Below are 13,626 nucleotides of genomic sequence, written 5' to 3'. Positions count from 1 at the left end.
ATGATTCGTTCTAAGAATAGCCACAGTCTCTGCAAAACACATGTTCAATCACACTTTTCCAAAAGGAAGAGTCACCTCAAATCCCCCAATTTCTTTGGAGATGATGTTTGCCTTGCTGCTCCCACATTTCTCTGCAGAGAGGCTCTGCAGCTTGCTCTCTGTTCATTTCAGACAGGGCTGAGACAATCAGGACTGCCCCAAGATTGTAAGAGATACTGAACGACAGTGACTCAAGTTCCCTGCCAATGACTCTCATATCTCTGTGTCTTGGTCTTGAGGCAGCACCTTGCAAACCGTTCTGCATGACCAGGCATTAAGATTTTTTTCAGTTCTCTGATCAGTCCAATAAATAGGGGCCCCAGGAAGAGATTTCTAAACATGATCATGGTGAAAAAAGTATTCTGTAAATACCAACAGGGCTCATGAACTTGTAGGGATCACGTCGATCTTTGGTAGGATGTAGCCTCCCTGCTTGGATTATTAGAGACAAAGGCGGCTACAATCAAAAACCAATCCTCTCTGCTTCCTTTGGATGAAGGCTGGCTTTCAGACTTCCTGAACTCTGCCCCCCAGTCTGTTGGTGAACAGCCTGACACAAGCAGTGAGGGTAAATCAGCATCGCTGGCTTAGCCGAGACAACTCTGACTGCACTCAGCGCATAAGCAATTAAATGGGTTCTTTTGCCTTGCGTGCCTGTACATGCTGTAAACGCTTCAACCTCAATTGACTCTTTGGTAAATGATTTTCCTTTGTTGAAATGATGCTGATGCAGCTCCCGATTCAAATTCTTAGTTAAAATGCATTTTTTTTCTTAACATTTCCCAGCTATAGTTGGTAATTGACTCCTAATGGACTCTGTCATGGTTGAAATGATGCTAGTGCAACAATAGAAACTGCTTCTCTGCCCACCCTGGCATGCCTATCCGCTATATGCCTGCAGACAGGCACCAGCCAACATTTAGGGCTGAATTCCCTCACCTTGGCATCCTCAGCACCTTTCCAGCTCCATTCTCCATCACCACCCTTTTTTCATTATCACCAAAAACTAGCTGCTTTCTTTAGAGGGATATATGCCAGCCATGGTTGAGCTTTACCAGACCAACCCTCAAGGGAATTTAATGCACAAGGTGCCCAGTGATATTATATTAATTACACAGAGGGGCTGGGGGCGGGGGGGGGGGAACCGAAACAATGTTAAGGAAGTCGTGGCCATTAGGCACACTTCATCAAGCAATAACTGTCTAGCATTCACTGCTTCCCTCCCCTCCCTGCACAGACCCTTCTGGAGGACAATGATATCAGTGCACTCTGTTCACAAGGTGGAGGGACAGGAATTCCCAGGCACTCACTGGGAACATCTGAGATTTTTTAACAGCTGTTTCCTGCTGAAGGTATTGAATTTAGTTCAGTCCATGCTGTCCTCTTTCCATTAAGGGAAACTGAGGTAACATCAAATGTGAATTGAAACCTGTGTTCTGGGCTCCTAGACTTTAGCTCGGCTCAGGCAGAAGTAAGAAGCAAAAGCTTCCAGAACACAAGAGTCCCATGGCAAGGCTGCTCTGATCACAGATGAGGATCAGGAGAGGGGCATGTACTGAGCTTGGGGAAATGCTGACGAGACCCAGGAGTGGGGAAGGAAAGGGAAACCTGGACTAGAAAAAGAAGGCAGGTGAAAGACAACAGGTTTGTGGGACAACCCTGCATAGCAGTACCAGAATACACTTGGGAGAAGCAGGGAGACAGATGCTTCTCCCTGCCACGAGGCATGAACGGCTGGCATCATTTCATCCTGTTTCTCAAAGGGGGAAAGGGAAACAGGATTAAACCAGCATTTTTCCAATGGAAGAGAGACAGTGAGCACACCAGAGGTCTCTGACAACGGCTGCCTTAGACCAGCCTGCCTTCCAAAAGTCATAGCCAGAAAAGCATCTGCCAGAAGGCAGCCAGCAGCTACTCCCCCTAGAAGAGCAGAGGGCCTGATTCCAGTAGGATTGCTGAAGGAAACATGTTATCCAGCCAGAGCATAAGCAGGGGAAGGAAAAAAAAAAAGAAAAAAGAAAAAAAATATAAATGTTTACAGGCTTCTCTGTCTCCTTCTTCTGTGGCAGCTTCTTTTTGGGAGCCTTGCGCTCGGCGCGTCTCTGCTCAGTGGTGGTGTCAGCAGCTGTGATGAGCTTCTGCAGATCTTGGGTTCTCTTTTCTCTCTCTTTCTTCCTGGTTTCGATTTTGCGGAGCTCTTGGATGAGGTATTCTTCTTCTGCCACCTGCAGACCAGAGCAAGTAAAGCAAACAGAGCAGCAGAGGAGGCCTGGCAAGGCAAGGGGGCCACCTACCGATAAAAGCTCTGCTCCGGGCCAGCCTGGGAATGACCAAGTTCCCCTGCCCCAGGATCTTGGCTTTGCAGAGCACATCATGCTCCACAGCCTGACCCTGCATCCATGGCAATGCCAGCCTACAAACTGGCAGGTACTGTATCACAATATTTATGATGCACCCTTCAGCAGCACCCATAAATGATCAATCCCGCCTCCAGACAAAGAGACCAAAAGCACAGACAGAAGGGTAAAAAAGCCCAAATGTACTGCAGTTGCAAATGCAGCTTTGTGAAAAGCTGACTCCCCTCCCCAGGCATAGTATGTAGAACCTAGAGCTATGCCTAGTAGCAGCACACCTGTCAATGCGGGAAGGACAAGCAGAGTCATTACATGTATGAACTTGTCATTAATGGGAACTACTAACAGAAAAGGATGCTCTTCCCCAGCCTTTGAGGGACACACAGTTCCTTAACCTTTAAACCCTGGGACGGTTACACAGCTTCAACAAAGAGAACTAAACATGCAGATTTAGTCTTTGATGTTTCTGGAAGGTTTTTACTCTGAAGGGAATAACTCTCTCCCTGTGGGACTCAGGGACTTCCAAGGACATTGACATGAGAATTTGTTTCTAATTCAGAGGACTAGTATACTAAGTGTCACAGACCATAACTCTGCTCACCTAACCTCTCTCATGTATAGTCAGATTTATCAGTTATTGTCCTTTTGTATCCTTTAAAATCACATGAACTCAAAAATAAAAGCAGTACTTAGGTGTTGCTCTTCTTGTTCAGTCTCTTTTTTCCCCTTTCCCACCTTCTGGTCTATTTCATCCACCTACTGATGCAACTTATCATAAATCTTTTGGAGCAGCAATGCTCTTGGGTTCCCCAAGTTACCTGCTCTGGTGTCCTATTGTACAGCCTTTCCAGTTGTTCCTTCCTTCGCCTCTCATGCCCAGCATCAAAGACTGGGATTTTCAGGTCTGTGCCTGGAGCTGCACGAATATTAGCCAGTTTGGCACAGATGTGATAATAGCGTTCCTTCAGATCCTCCACTGATCTTTTCTATGGAAGACATCAAAGCAGGACAACATTATGGAAGAACCAAGCAAAACTTTGTGCAGTAGCCAGGTAAGGACCACTGGCTGAAGGATGTCAAACAGGGTATAAGACACAGTGCCTGGGAGGAAGATCAGCAGGGAGCCCTGCCAGTCCCAGTGGAACCACAGGGAAGGAAGAGTTTCTCAGTGAACTGTGTGAATTAACTGTCATGAGTTCACAGCTACTGCTGTGAACATCCACCACAGGGTCCAATAATACAGCAGAGGGTTAGAGACAATACAGCAGTGAAGCACTCCCAGATAAAAGAATGCAAGGATAGTTCTCGACAGGAGAAAAACTACGAACAGGAAAATGCACAGGAGGCCTCCTATGACCTGCTCCAGACAATGGCCATTCCAGCCATAACCAGCTGCAACAATTCACTGCCCATCGGTACACAGACTCTGAGCTGTGTTCCCCTACCCCAAGCACCAAAGGTGTTTGAGCTGCCCAGATGGGCAGACTTGTTTTTCACTTTGGTACAGGCTCTTCACACAAGCATTTTAGAGGGCAACAAAAAGCTCCAGCGTTTAGAGCTATCCTGTAGGAGTCACATCATTCCACCATGTCACCAGGAGGCACAGAATCAGCAGTTACAGGAGATTTACGATCATGACACCAGGGCTGCATCTTCAGACCATTTATGGTCCCTGCTTTACAGCAGGGATGACAGAAACTTGCACCAGGTCAGACCACAAGTCAGGAGCAGCACCAGGGAAAAATTCCAATCCCCAGGGACCATTAGCTTCTCCCAGGGCCCAGCCTGGAACCCAGGACACCTATCCTGCTCAGCTAAACAAGCTCCCCAGCTACCTTATCTTAAAGGAACAATGAGTTGTTCTCCTGGCAGGGCAAATCTTCTAACTTTCTAATAAAACACAACAGGGAATGAGCACAAGTCACAGTGGATTTAATTACAAACAAAGCAAGCAGCAATGCCCTGTGGTGGAAATTCAATATTCCTTGCTGCCAATAATTCATTATTTTCCCCTAATTAAGTTGATATAAAGGGTAATTTGGTCTTTGCAGCGCAGCAAGCCCTGCACGTGCCGTAGCAGCAAGTTGCTAGCAGCACCTTGGCCCCCGGGACTCACCTTGAACTGCTGGTGATCATAGCGATCATGAATCACCACAAAGCGCAGATCAAAACGCCGAGCCAGGTCAAAGAGGTGGTCTGTCTCAGCTTTGGTCCACGCATCATCATGGAGATACATCTGGTACTCCTGCTCCGAGTAGACAGGTACCTGCACTGTCTATTCAGAGAGAAGAAAAACATGGTAGCTCTCTTGCAGCACTGCCCTTCTCACTGCCAGCTGCTAAGGGCTGAGATAGTTGATTCAGAAACAGGAACAGCACATGGACAGGAAGGGGCTGCCAGGTCCCTAAGCAATGGGGTCCTGGTAGGAAACATGATGAGCAGGCAGAGGACTTGATAAGGAGCAATGCATGACCTCAGGGCCACAAACTTGACATTTCTGAGGAGCCCATCAGGAACTACGGCCTGAAAGGCTGAAACCTGAAATAGGTGACTGACACAGAGAGGTCAGCAACCCACATCCTGACTATAGGTTTCAGAATTATCAGGCTAACACAACAGTGAAACCAAGGTTCAGCCAGCCTCCCTACATTCCTCCCATACAGCAGCACCAATACCTTGACATAACCTGCTCTGACAGTCAACTCTTTACTTGGGTTGGGACACGCTCACTTGAATGGGAAGAATGTGAAAGGCAAGGAGCTTTTAGCACACCTTCTGCTGTGATACACAACCCACTTCTTTCATGTTTGGTGCAGACAGGGCCACGAAGATCTGAAAGGCTGGACACTGTACAACTGAGGGCCATAAACTTGGCAAACAACTTTGTTCCTCCCTTCCTCATTCACCCTTTTTCCAGCAGAGCCACAGGGCCAAACAACAGTCCAACTCTCAAGAGTGTCTCAGGTGCCTAAAAGGCTGAACCCACACCACTGTCCCAGCCTGGAACTGCTCTGCAAGGGCTCTATTCAGAACACAAGTGTCACATGAGTACTAAAGGAACAGTAAAAATACTTACTGTATTAGGGGAATGGTAAAGCAAAAGTACAAGCAAGCCTGTGCTTTCCTCCCTTACCCTCTCCCACCAGTCCTCCAGTGTAACTTTGCTCAGCCTGAGCCTCCACAAGAAAACATCATGTGCATGCAAGCAGCGCACATGCTTCAACACCTCTGTGTCCTCCTGAATCTTACACCAGAAAAAGTCACCTTCATGAACTCCATACGTCTCAGAGGAGCATTTCTGAGCCTCCAAATCACAGCCTCTTTAGGTCTACTGCCTTCTTCCATTGCTTACACACAGGAACTTAAAAGGTGAAGAACACCTCTTGGGGATGTACTGCACTTCAACCTTCAAGTACCACTTCCAATGAGAGAAAAGCCAAACTAGACATCATAAGGATGTCCTGTGTACAGCATGAAAAAAAAAATATTTTCTATAGTAGCATACATACATGAAAAGAGCCAGCAGGGCTCTCTGCAGTGGATCTAAGGGAAGGTGGCAGACACCTGATCAGAGAAGAGAACAGAACAAGAGCAAAACCACTTCCAAAACACTTCTTCAGCCCCACTCATGGCTACTCAGGTGAGAACTGCTGAGAAGTGAGAAGGTAGGAACTCACCAGACAGAAAAGCTGTGCCAGCTACAGGATGACTATAAGTTCAAATGCAAGGGTAGCCATGAAAATGCAAATACGACACCCAAAAAGGGATTTCCAGCAGAAACTGGCAGGGTTTCAGTTGCACAAGACCTTGGCAGGAATACCGACTACAACTCTACTGACCCCTGATCAGGAAAGACGAACTGAAATGGGAGCAAGTACTGAGAAGAGCAACAAGGATGAGTAATGGGGTGAGGAGCTTGCCTTCCCACAGAAGATTGGAAGAGAAAGGGGCCTAGCAAAGAAAGTCTGAAAGAGAATCTGACTGCAGGCTTCAAGTATGCTAGATGGAATGAAAGGAATACCCAAAGGAAGAAGAGAACAAGTGAAATAAGGACAAAGAAATTGGCTTTCTAAGAAATGCCAATTTAACATGGAAAATTTAACCTGGAAATGAGAAATGGAGCAGACAGTCTGGAACAGCTTCCCAAGGAAGCACAGGGGCAGGAAAATCCAAGTGCTTTTCAAAAGGAACTTGATCAGTTTATGAAAGGGATTGGATGCTGCAGGACCTGAAAGAGCCAAGAAGAGGATTCAATGGCCCAGAAAACCCCTCTCAGTCCTACATTTCACACTATAAACTCACACAACGATGGGCATTAAATTAGCTGAAACTGCTCAGGAAAGATCCTGGAGCCATGAGACAGTTCTGTCTGTGAAAACATCAGCACAATGCCTAGTAGTGGTGAAAAGACAAACTGAGCAGTAAAAATGATCAGGGAAATAAAGAGAAACACAGACAACGTACAAAGCTGCCATGCTTCCATAAGTGAAACACTCACTCCTAGTCCACTCATTTCAAAAGAAAGGATATTTGAGAACAAGGGTGAGACAGAGCACAGAAGGGCAGATACATGTCAAATTATGGAAAACACAGTACATAGCAAGGACAATTTACCACACTGCGTAATGCAAGATCTCAAGAGGCACCAAATGAAATCCCAAGGCAGCAGTTTAAAATTAACAGAAGAAAGCACCTTTACACACCATACAAAATTAACCTGAAGAACTCGTTATCATGGGATATTCACAGAGCAGCTTTCTGCCCTGAACATACGTAGCAAGAATTATTGAACACAAATTCCAAGTTAAGAAATCCTTAAGCCAAAGACCATCAGAAGCTAGGAGAAAAAAGCTTTGTATTTGCCCCATTCTCATGCTCCTTCTCTAAGCCTTTACTAATGGTAGCCAGAAACAGAGTATCAGGCTCAGAGAGGCCTTTGCTCTGACACCAGTGAAAGTTGCTTTTAGATTCCTATTTCACACCCTGGTGCAAGGCTCAGTGTACACTGTGAAACCTAAGTTTACGTTTTGGATCTTACCATGAAGAGGAGGGATTTGGTTTGGAGGTTGGAAGCACAGAGAAAACACTAAGCAACTGAGCAGTGACACAGGAGCCAGGTTAAAGAGCTTGAGTGACCAATAGAACAGACCACACAGGAAAATGGGCTTATGCCAAGGGAGCGAGAGATTCGGGCAGAGGTATTAAGTACGTGAAAAGGAACCCACAGGAGAGTCTGGAAAAGTAAATAAAATTCTTCTGACATAGCAAGTATCTGCAAAACTCCTCATCAGCGCCTTCTGCCCTCTTAACCACAGATCCACAAAGGTAACTTGCTCCTAATATTATGTAATTGCACATGTGCAGATGGCAGAGGTCAGTGCCGCTAATCTAAAGGCTGCAGACTTGCTGAAGGCTCTTCTGTCTGTCAATTCACAGTACATGATAAAGTTAAGGAAACAAGAATCGTATAATTACAGCACCCATGTGTGGTCCCCCTGATAAACTCAGTTGAACTCAGCTGAAAACAGTTAACAGCAGTAGTGTCTTAGAAACAATTACATTCACAAAGTTTCACTCAGACAGCTAGTTAGGTGCTCTGAGTCATGCTTCAGACTTCCACCCTAGACATCAGAGAAGAGATACCACAGGAGACTCTTACCAATGTCCCAGCAAGAGGAAAAGCATCAGTCTGAGCTTCAGTGTTCTAACACATAAGGTCAACCAACCACTTAACTCTGCAGGAAGCTAGGCTTTGTTAGAGCTGATGCTCTGTGGGTGACAAACTTAAAGTGTTGTATACAGTTATACGCAAGCAGAGCTTTTGTGGAATCATATTAGCACACACTTTTTTTTTCCCCCCCTTCAGATCTGCAGCATGAAGGGGGTTAAATTACATTATGGAGGCACCCTAACTCTGCTCATTCCTAACTTTAGAGGTCCTGACTTTGAAGTCTAAATCTTGATGTAGTTTTCTTTGTGCATACACATGAAAGCCCCAGCCACTCAAAGCAGATACATCTGGGACGAAAGACAGCGGGAGATTACAACAACACATTGTGACTATTTAATGTAAGACGCAAAGAACAGGGTACTGCACCACACTGATACCACAGGAGCAATTTCAGAGGGAACGCAACGTAATTCAGCATCTGTGCTGGAATCTGGCCAAGAGGCTGCAAGCCAGCTTTTTGGCCATGAAGCTCAAGCATTTTTTTTCATACTGGGCAAAATAACAAGACTTATAACTTTAATGTCTCACTCAGAATAGAATATCTTTTACTACCCAGAGCCTGTAATCAGGGGGAGGATGCTGGTTAGGAACAGAATTAAGCGGCAGAGTGTGTCCTTACCAAATCAATGACCACACACCTGAAACACAGGGGGCCTCCAGCAAGCTCTGACAACATACCGAGCCCACTTAGCTTGAACTATTTGGAGACCTCATAGTCTGTGGCCACATAGATGCAGGCCATGCTGCAATTTAAAATGCAATTGCCAAATCTAACTCAACCTTCATTTGTTGAAAGAACCAGCTTCCTGTCTGGACATTCAAGAAGCTGACCAAAGGGTATTTTCCAGCTGCTATTTATATGCTTTAGTTTGCAAGTGCTCCCACATACTTTATTGAACCTGGCAAAAGGGTAGTCCTTCCCTTCCTCTGCTGCTCTCCTCCAGTGGTAGAACATTGCTCCATCTTTTCTCGCTGGGTTGGTGAAAGGCATCCATTTCCAAGGCCGGACTTTCTTGGACCCCAATTTTGCTTTGACTGTTCGATAACCCTGAGTTGTGTCACTTGGCAGCAGTGGAGGTGCATCCCTGTGGTGGAGACAAGTACTGACTGACAAGAAGCAAGAAGCAGCCCAGGACAAACCCAAAGAGATTTCAGACTCAGAGTGAGATCTGCCACAACAACATTCACAGTGGGAACACCCAGGTCTAAACTTTATTCCAGGTTTTGCACTTCCCAGACTCCAATGCTTCCCACATCAGAGGACAGAATCCATAGCACAGGTGAGTGTGAACAGAACCATCTGGAAAGCAAACTGTGCAAGAGCCCTCTGAAGCAAGGGCACAATCCACAAGCTAAATACAGGGTGCAGCAGAATTCTTTTTGCAGAAATAAAATCACATACTGTTCCAGTTGCAAACAGAATTAGATACAGAAGGGTAAGAACACTGCCTTCTCTGCCCTAGCCTTGTGCCTGTACCTAATTCATCTCCTACACAGAGCAAACCCCTCAAATTTAGAAGACAGACACTGTCTATGACTGTCTAAGAATGAAGGATACAAGCATGGGCCAAGCACAGAGGGGAATCAGTCTGGGAAGTGAGACTGCCCATGATTCCAAAAGGATGCTGCCCTGCCACCAAAAGCCCAGCCTACCCCACAACCTGCACAGATGACCACAAGCTCTTACTTTTTGTCAGAGTAGAGGAGCGCATAAACTTCTCTGTGCATTCCTTCTGGCCTCTTAAATGTCAATGTCTCCGAAGATTTCTTGGATTTTTTCTGAAACAAAAGAATTGCATTTTAGATTCAGAATCAGCAATCGCCAAGGGAACACTAAACTACATAATCTGCCCCTCTGTGATGGTTTTCACTTTTATCTGGTTTTAGACACCTTGAATTTCTCCAGGAAAGTGCCTGTTCCTCGTGGAAGACACTGAGAGCAAAACATGCCCATTTTCAGTGACAGCACTCACCAGTACTCAGACACTTGTTGCTGATAACACTCAACTAAATTCCAAGTTGAACATCTGGCTGTAGTTTTCAGGGGTTGGTGACTAAGCCTTTTCTTACTAAGTAAGCACTGTCCTCACATAAGGGTATTAATGCATTTTAATTGAGTGAGTCTCTGCCTTTTAGAGAAGATAAGAAATGTCTTCTCACTCTCTTTTAGCTTTTGTCACTTTGTTCTGTAGCAACTTCAGGTTTTCCCAGTTGTGATCAAGCCCTTGCAGTAGCCCCATGACAAAACTACCAGTATCACCTACAAAAGTAAACTCCTATTCCTGTTTCCACTCTCCCATTTATACAGCAAAGAATATTTTTTGTTAGTTTTTTTGTTATATAGTTTCTTCAGACGAGGAATTCAGTGTCAACTACTGGATCTGGTGACTAAAACCTTGCCAGAACTGATGGTTTCTAAGACATAGGCCACCTCATGTCACATACGCAAGTTTATAAAGCAATCAGCTTTGGATTCAGGTAGATACAGTAACAGCCACATTAACAAGGCATACTTTATTTAAGTAGGCCAAGTTTACCAAGTAGTCCAGAGTGTTTGATCTAACTGTACCATCTTTATAACTACTAGCCATGTCATTACTTCTAAGTACTTGTTTACCATACTGCTACCAACTTTTAAATCAGAGTATTCTGCAGTAGTAAAACTAACGCTGTACCATAAATTGTATTAAATCCATACAGTCACCTTTATCAAACAAATTCAAAATCCCACTAAAAAAATAATCATCTGTCAGCTTGGACTGCAACTACTTTCCATAAAACTTCATGACAGACATTCATTATATTAGCACCTTTTCACACCTAATCAAACACCTTTCTCCTAGCATGTCGATCACTTCTCCCAGGAGCAATGTAAGGCCAGTTGAGGCAGTTACCCACAGGTCACCGCACACCCTGTTTGAACACATGCTTCTGGAATTCCCCCAAAGTTCCCAGATTTATTAAATGTTAATATCAGCAGGCCAGAGATCAGCTCAGCCAGCTCTTTTAGGAGTTGAGAACAAATTACTTGGTCCTGCTGATTTAAATGTTTTTATGCCTAGTAATTTTTATTTTAACATTCTCAGTCACTAATGGACTGGAAAGTACTTCACGGTTCTCTTGTGATTTAAAGACATCAATCTGCTTCTTTTCTAATTGAGAACAGATCTATTTCCTGAGCAAGTGCTGCACTGTTATTAGCAATTTTTCTCTCTCCATGCGATAATGGCTTATACCTTTGGTTTGATTTAGGTTCTGTACTGTGTAGAAATTCAGAATGTTTCACTCATGGCCGCAAGTGGCCTCCTGCACCCCTCACCGAAACCTCTCACTGCACCTCCCCTTCTTCCATCTTTCCATTACAGCATACTTGAAGAGAAACCCATCTTACTCTCTGCTCCAAGAGACACAGACAGACACCTGTAGTCCTTCAGCTCTCTGATACCTAACAGACAAATGCATCTAAATCAAAGAACTCGCAACTCTGAATACTCACTGGCACATCATCGCAGGCCGAATCCAGCCAACAAGCGGCTCACCACACACACTATTCACCAATACAGCTGATAACTGACAATTTGAACATTTCAGCCTTTAAATTACTGAAATTCATCAGTTTTCCATTACATCAATTGTACTGTGCATCCCATCCCAAGCAAGGGGTTACGAAACCACTGTGCCTCTCTTCAGAGACACTTCAGTGGAGGCAACAATCAGGAAGCATTTACAGGGATTGCAGTGGTTGCGTATGTCTGGGGTGGCATTGGGGTGGGTTGGTGTATTTTTTCCAAAAAAATACACCAGCTTTAATTCAAATCACACCATCTCTGTACCAGAGAACTCTCTCCCCCAGCTCGTATCCAAGCACCTCCACATCCCGTAACTACTCATGAATTAACCTTCCCAATACCTTGCAAAGCATGGGACAGCCAAGACCTTGCCTGAATTTAAAATACAGAAAGCAACAATACATCATAGCATATTACCACACAGAACACAGCACATGACAGCATAGGTCCTTAAAAGAGCTTACTAACTTGCCTATATTCCAGTGGGCAACAACATACCCCAGTTCTCCCAAACCCCAGCCATACACGGGGACTGCTTCCACGGTTTGAAGACACCTACCACTCAATCAAGTCAGATTTTTTTTTTCTTCTAAAACAGGACTGTGTTCTATTATTTCCATTTGTTTGTGGGCTAGATGGTAAACATACTTCACATTCACTGCACAAAATGGGAATTCGAGAAACAGCTGAAAATGTCCCGGGGCCAGGACACCATTCACACAGCTCCAGTTTAAATACCACCTCAAATGCCAGAGCGCAGTTAACTAAGAACACCAGCAACCCAGGAGTGGGGCCCTCCAGGCATTTCCACATACTCCTAGGAAGCCTGAAAATAAACGGACTACAGCAGGAACATGCTTTATTCCATCTTTTTTCCAATATCCACCCCAGACTGTACATGCAAAGTCAGTCAGTGGCTAGAAAACAAGCAGCAGCCCCTTAGGGCATCGCAGTTCACCTTATCCGAGTTGATGATATCCTTTTTGTTGATGGTGCCCGTGTTCTCCGACTCCACGCCACCCAGCTCCAGGATGTCCCGCACGTCTGCGCCCGTCGCCATCTCTCCGCCTGCCCGCCGGCCTGCCCTGCTGTCCCGTCCTGCCCGCCGCCTCCAGCTCTGGGCGGTGAGGGAAACCAGGGGGCCGGGGTTAACGTGCACCTCCCACCCGGCCTGTCCCACACACACACGCAGAGGTATATCTACGTATATACACACATACACACACACACGTATATCTACACACACACTCCCTCTTCAGCCGCTTCCCCATCCCCCGCCCCAGGCCCAACAACGGGCCTGGTACCCGGCAGGTCCCGGGGGCCACGCGGGCCGAGCCCGCGGCCCGGAGCCCAGCGGCGGGGTCCCGGGGAGCCCGCGGGAGGCCGGGCGGGACAAGGTGCCACCACAGAGACGCAGCAGCCCCAAGCCAAGCCGGTCCCGCGCTCACCCACCGGCGCCGGCTCCGCGGCCAGCGAGACGGTGCGCCCAACACAGCGAGCCGGGCAGCGCCGCTTCCGCTCCCGCCAAGAGGCGCCCGGAAGCGCCCGGAGCCATTTGGGGAACGCACCGCGGAGGTGGGCGCCGCCACTGCGGGTTCGCGCCCCGCGCCCGGCAGGTTGCGGCCAGCCGGGGCCCGGTGCTGCCTCCCTCACGGCCCGGCGGCAGCGCCCGGGCCCGCCTGGGGCCGCCGTACCTCCTTCCCCGCTCAGGGCGGGGAGCTCGCTGCGGGCGGAACTCGCTCCGGCGCCAGGAGGTGGCAGCACAGCCGTGCCGGGCCCTGCCGGTGCCTCCGGGGCCGCCCTCCACCTCGGCCCGGGCCGCGGCCGTGGGTCGCCCCGTGTGCGGGAGCGGGGGATGCAGGGCGCGCGGAGGCTCCCACCCGCGCCCCCCAGTTGCCCGAGGTGACGAGGCTGAGGTACCCGTTCCCCTGGC

The 13,626-nt window shown here is 47.0% G+C and overlaps 1 protein-coding gene across 5 annotated transcripts in view; it reads right to left on the bottom strand.

Annotated features, from left to right (window-relative positions):
• DMAP1 (DNA methyltransferase 1 associated protein 1) overlaps positions 1-13,278 on the bottom strand; it is a 35,748-nt gene extending 22,470 nt beyond the window's left edge. The window contains exons 1-7 of one of the 5 annotated variants that reach the window (XM_055815874.1): positions 13,262-13,278; positions 12,652-12,810; positions 9,812-9,903; positions 9,014-9,209; positions 4,510-4,668; positions 3,212-3,379; positions 2,079-2,264 (exon numbers count right to left, since the gene is read on the bottom strand). In XM_055815874.1, coding sequence (XP_055671849.1) covers positions 2,079-2,264; positions 3,212-3,379; positions 4,510-4,668; positions 9,014-9,209; positions 9,812-9,903; positions 12,652-12,753 — 903 coding nt within the window. In that variant the 5' untranslated portion in view covers positions 12,754-12,810; positions 13,262-13,278. The other 4 variants (XM_055815873.1, XM_055815872.1, XM_027788330.2 and 1 more) reach the window with 4 other exon arrangements.
• Between the last annotated feature and the right edge of the window lie 348 nt (positions 13,279-13,626).

Source organism: Falco peregrinus, chromosome 10 (assembly GCF_023634155.1).
Source record: "Falco peregrinus isolate bFalPer1 chromosome 10, bFalPer1.pri, whole genome shotgun sequence".
Lineage (NCBI taxonomy): Eukaryota > Metazoa > Chordata > Aves > Falconiformes > Falconidae > Falco > Falco peregrinus.
The sequence above is the reverse complement of the archived record's forward strand: the minus strand, read 5'-3'. Positions and strand labels throughout refer to the sequence as shown.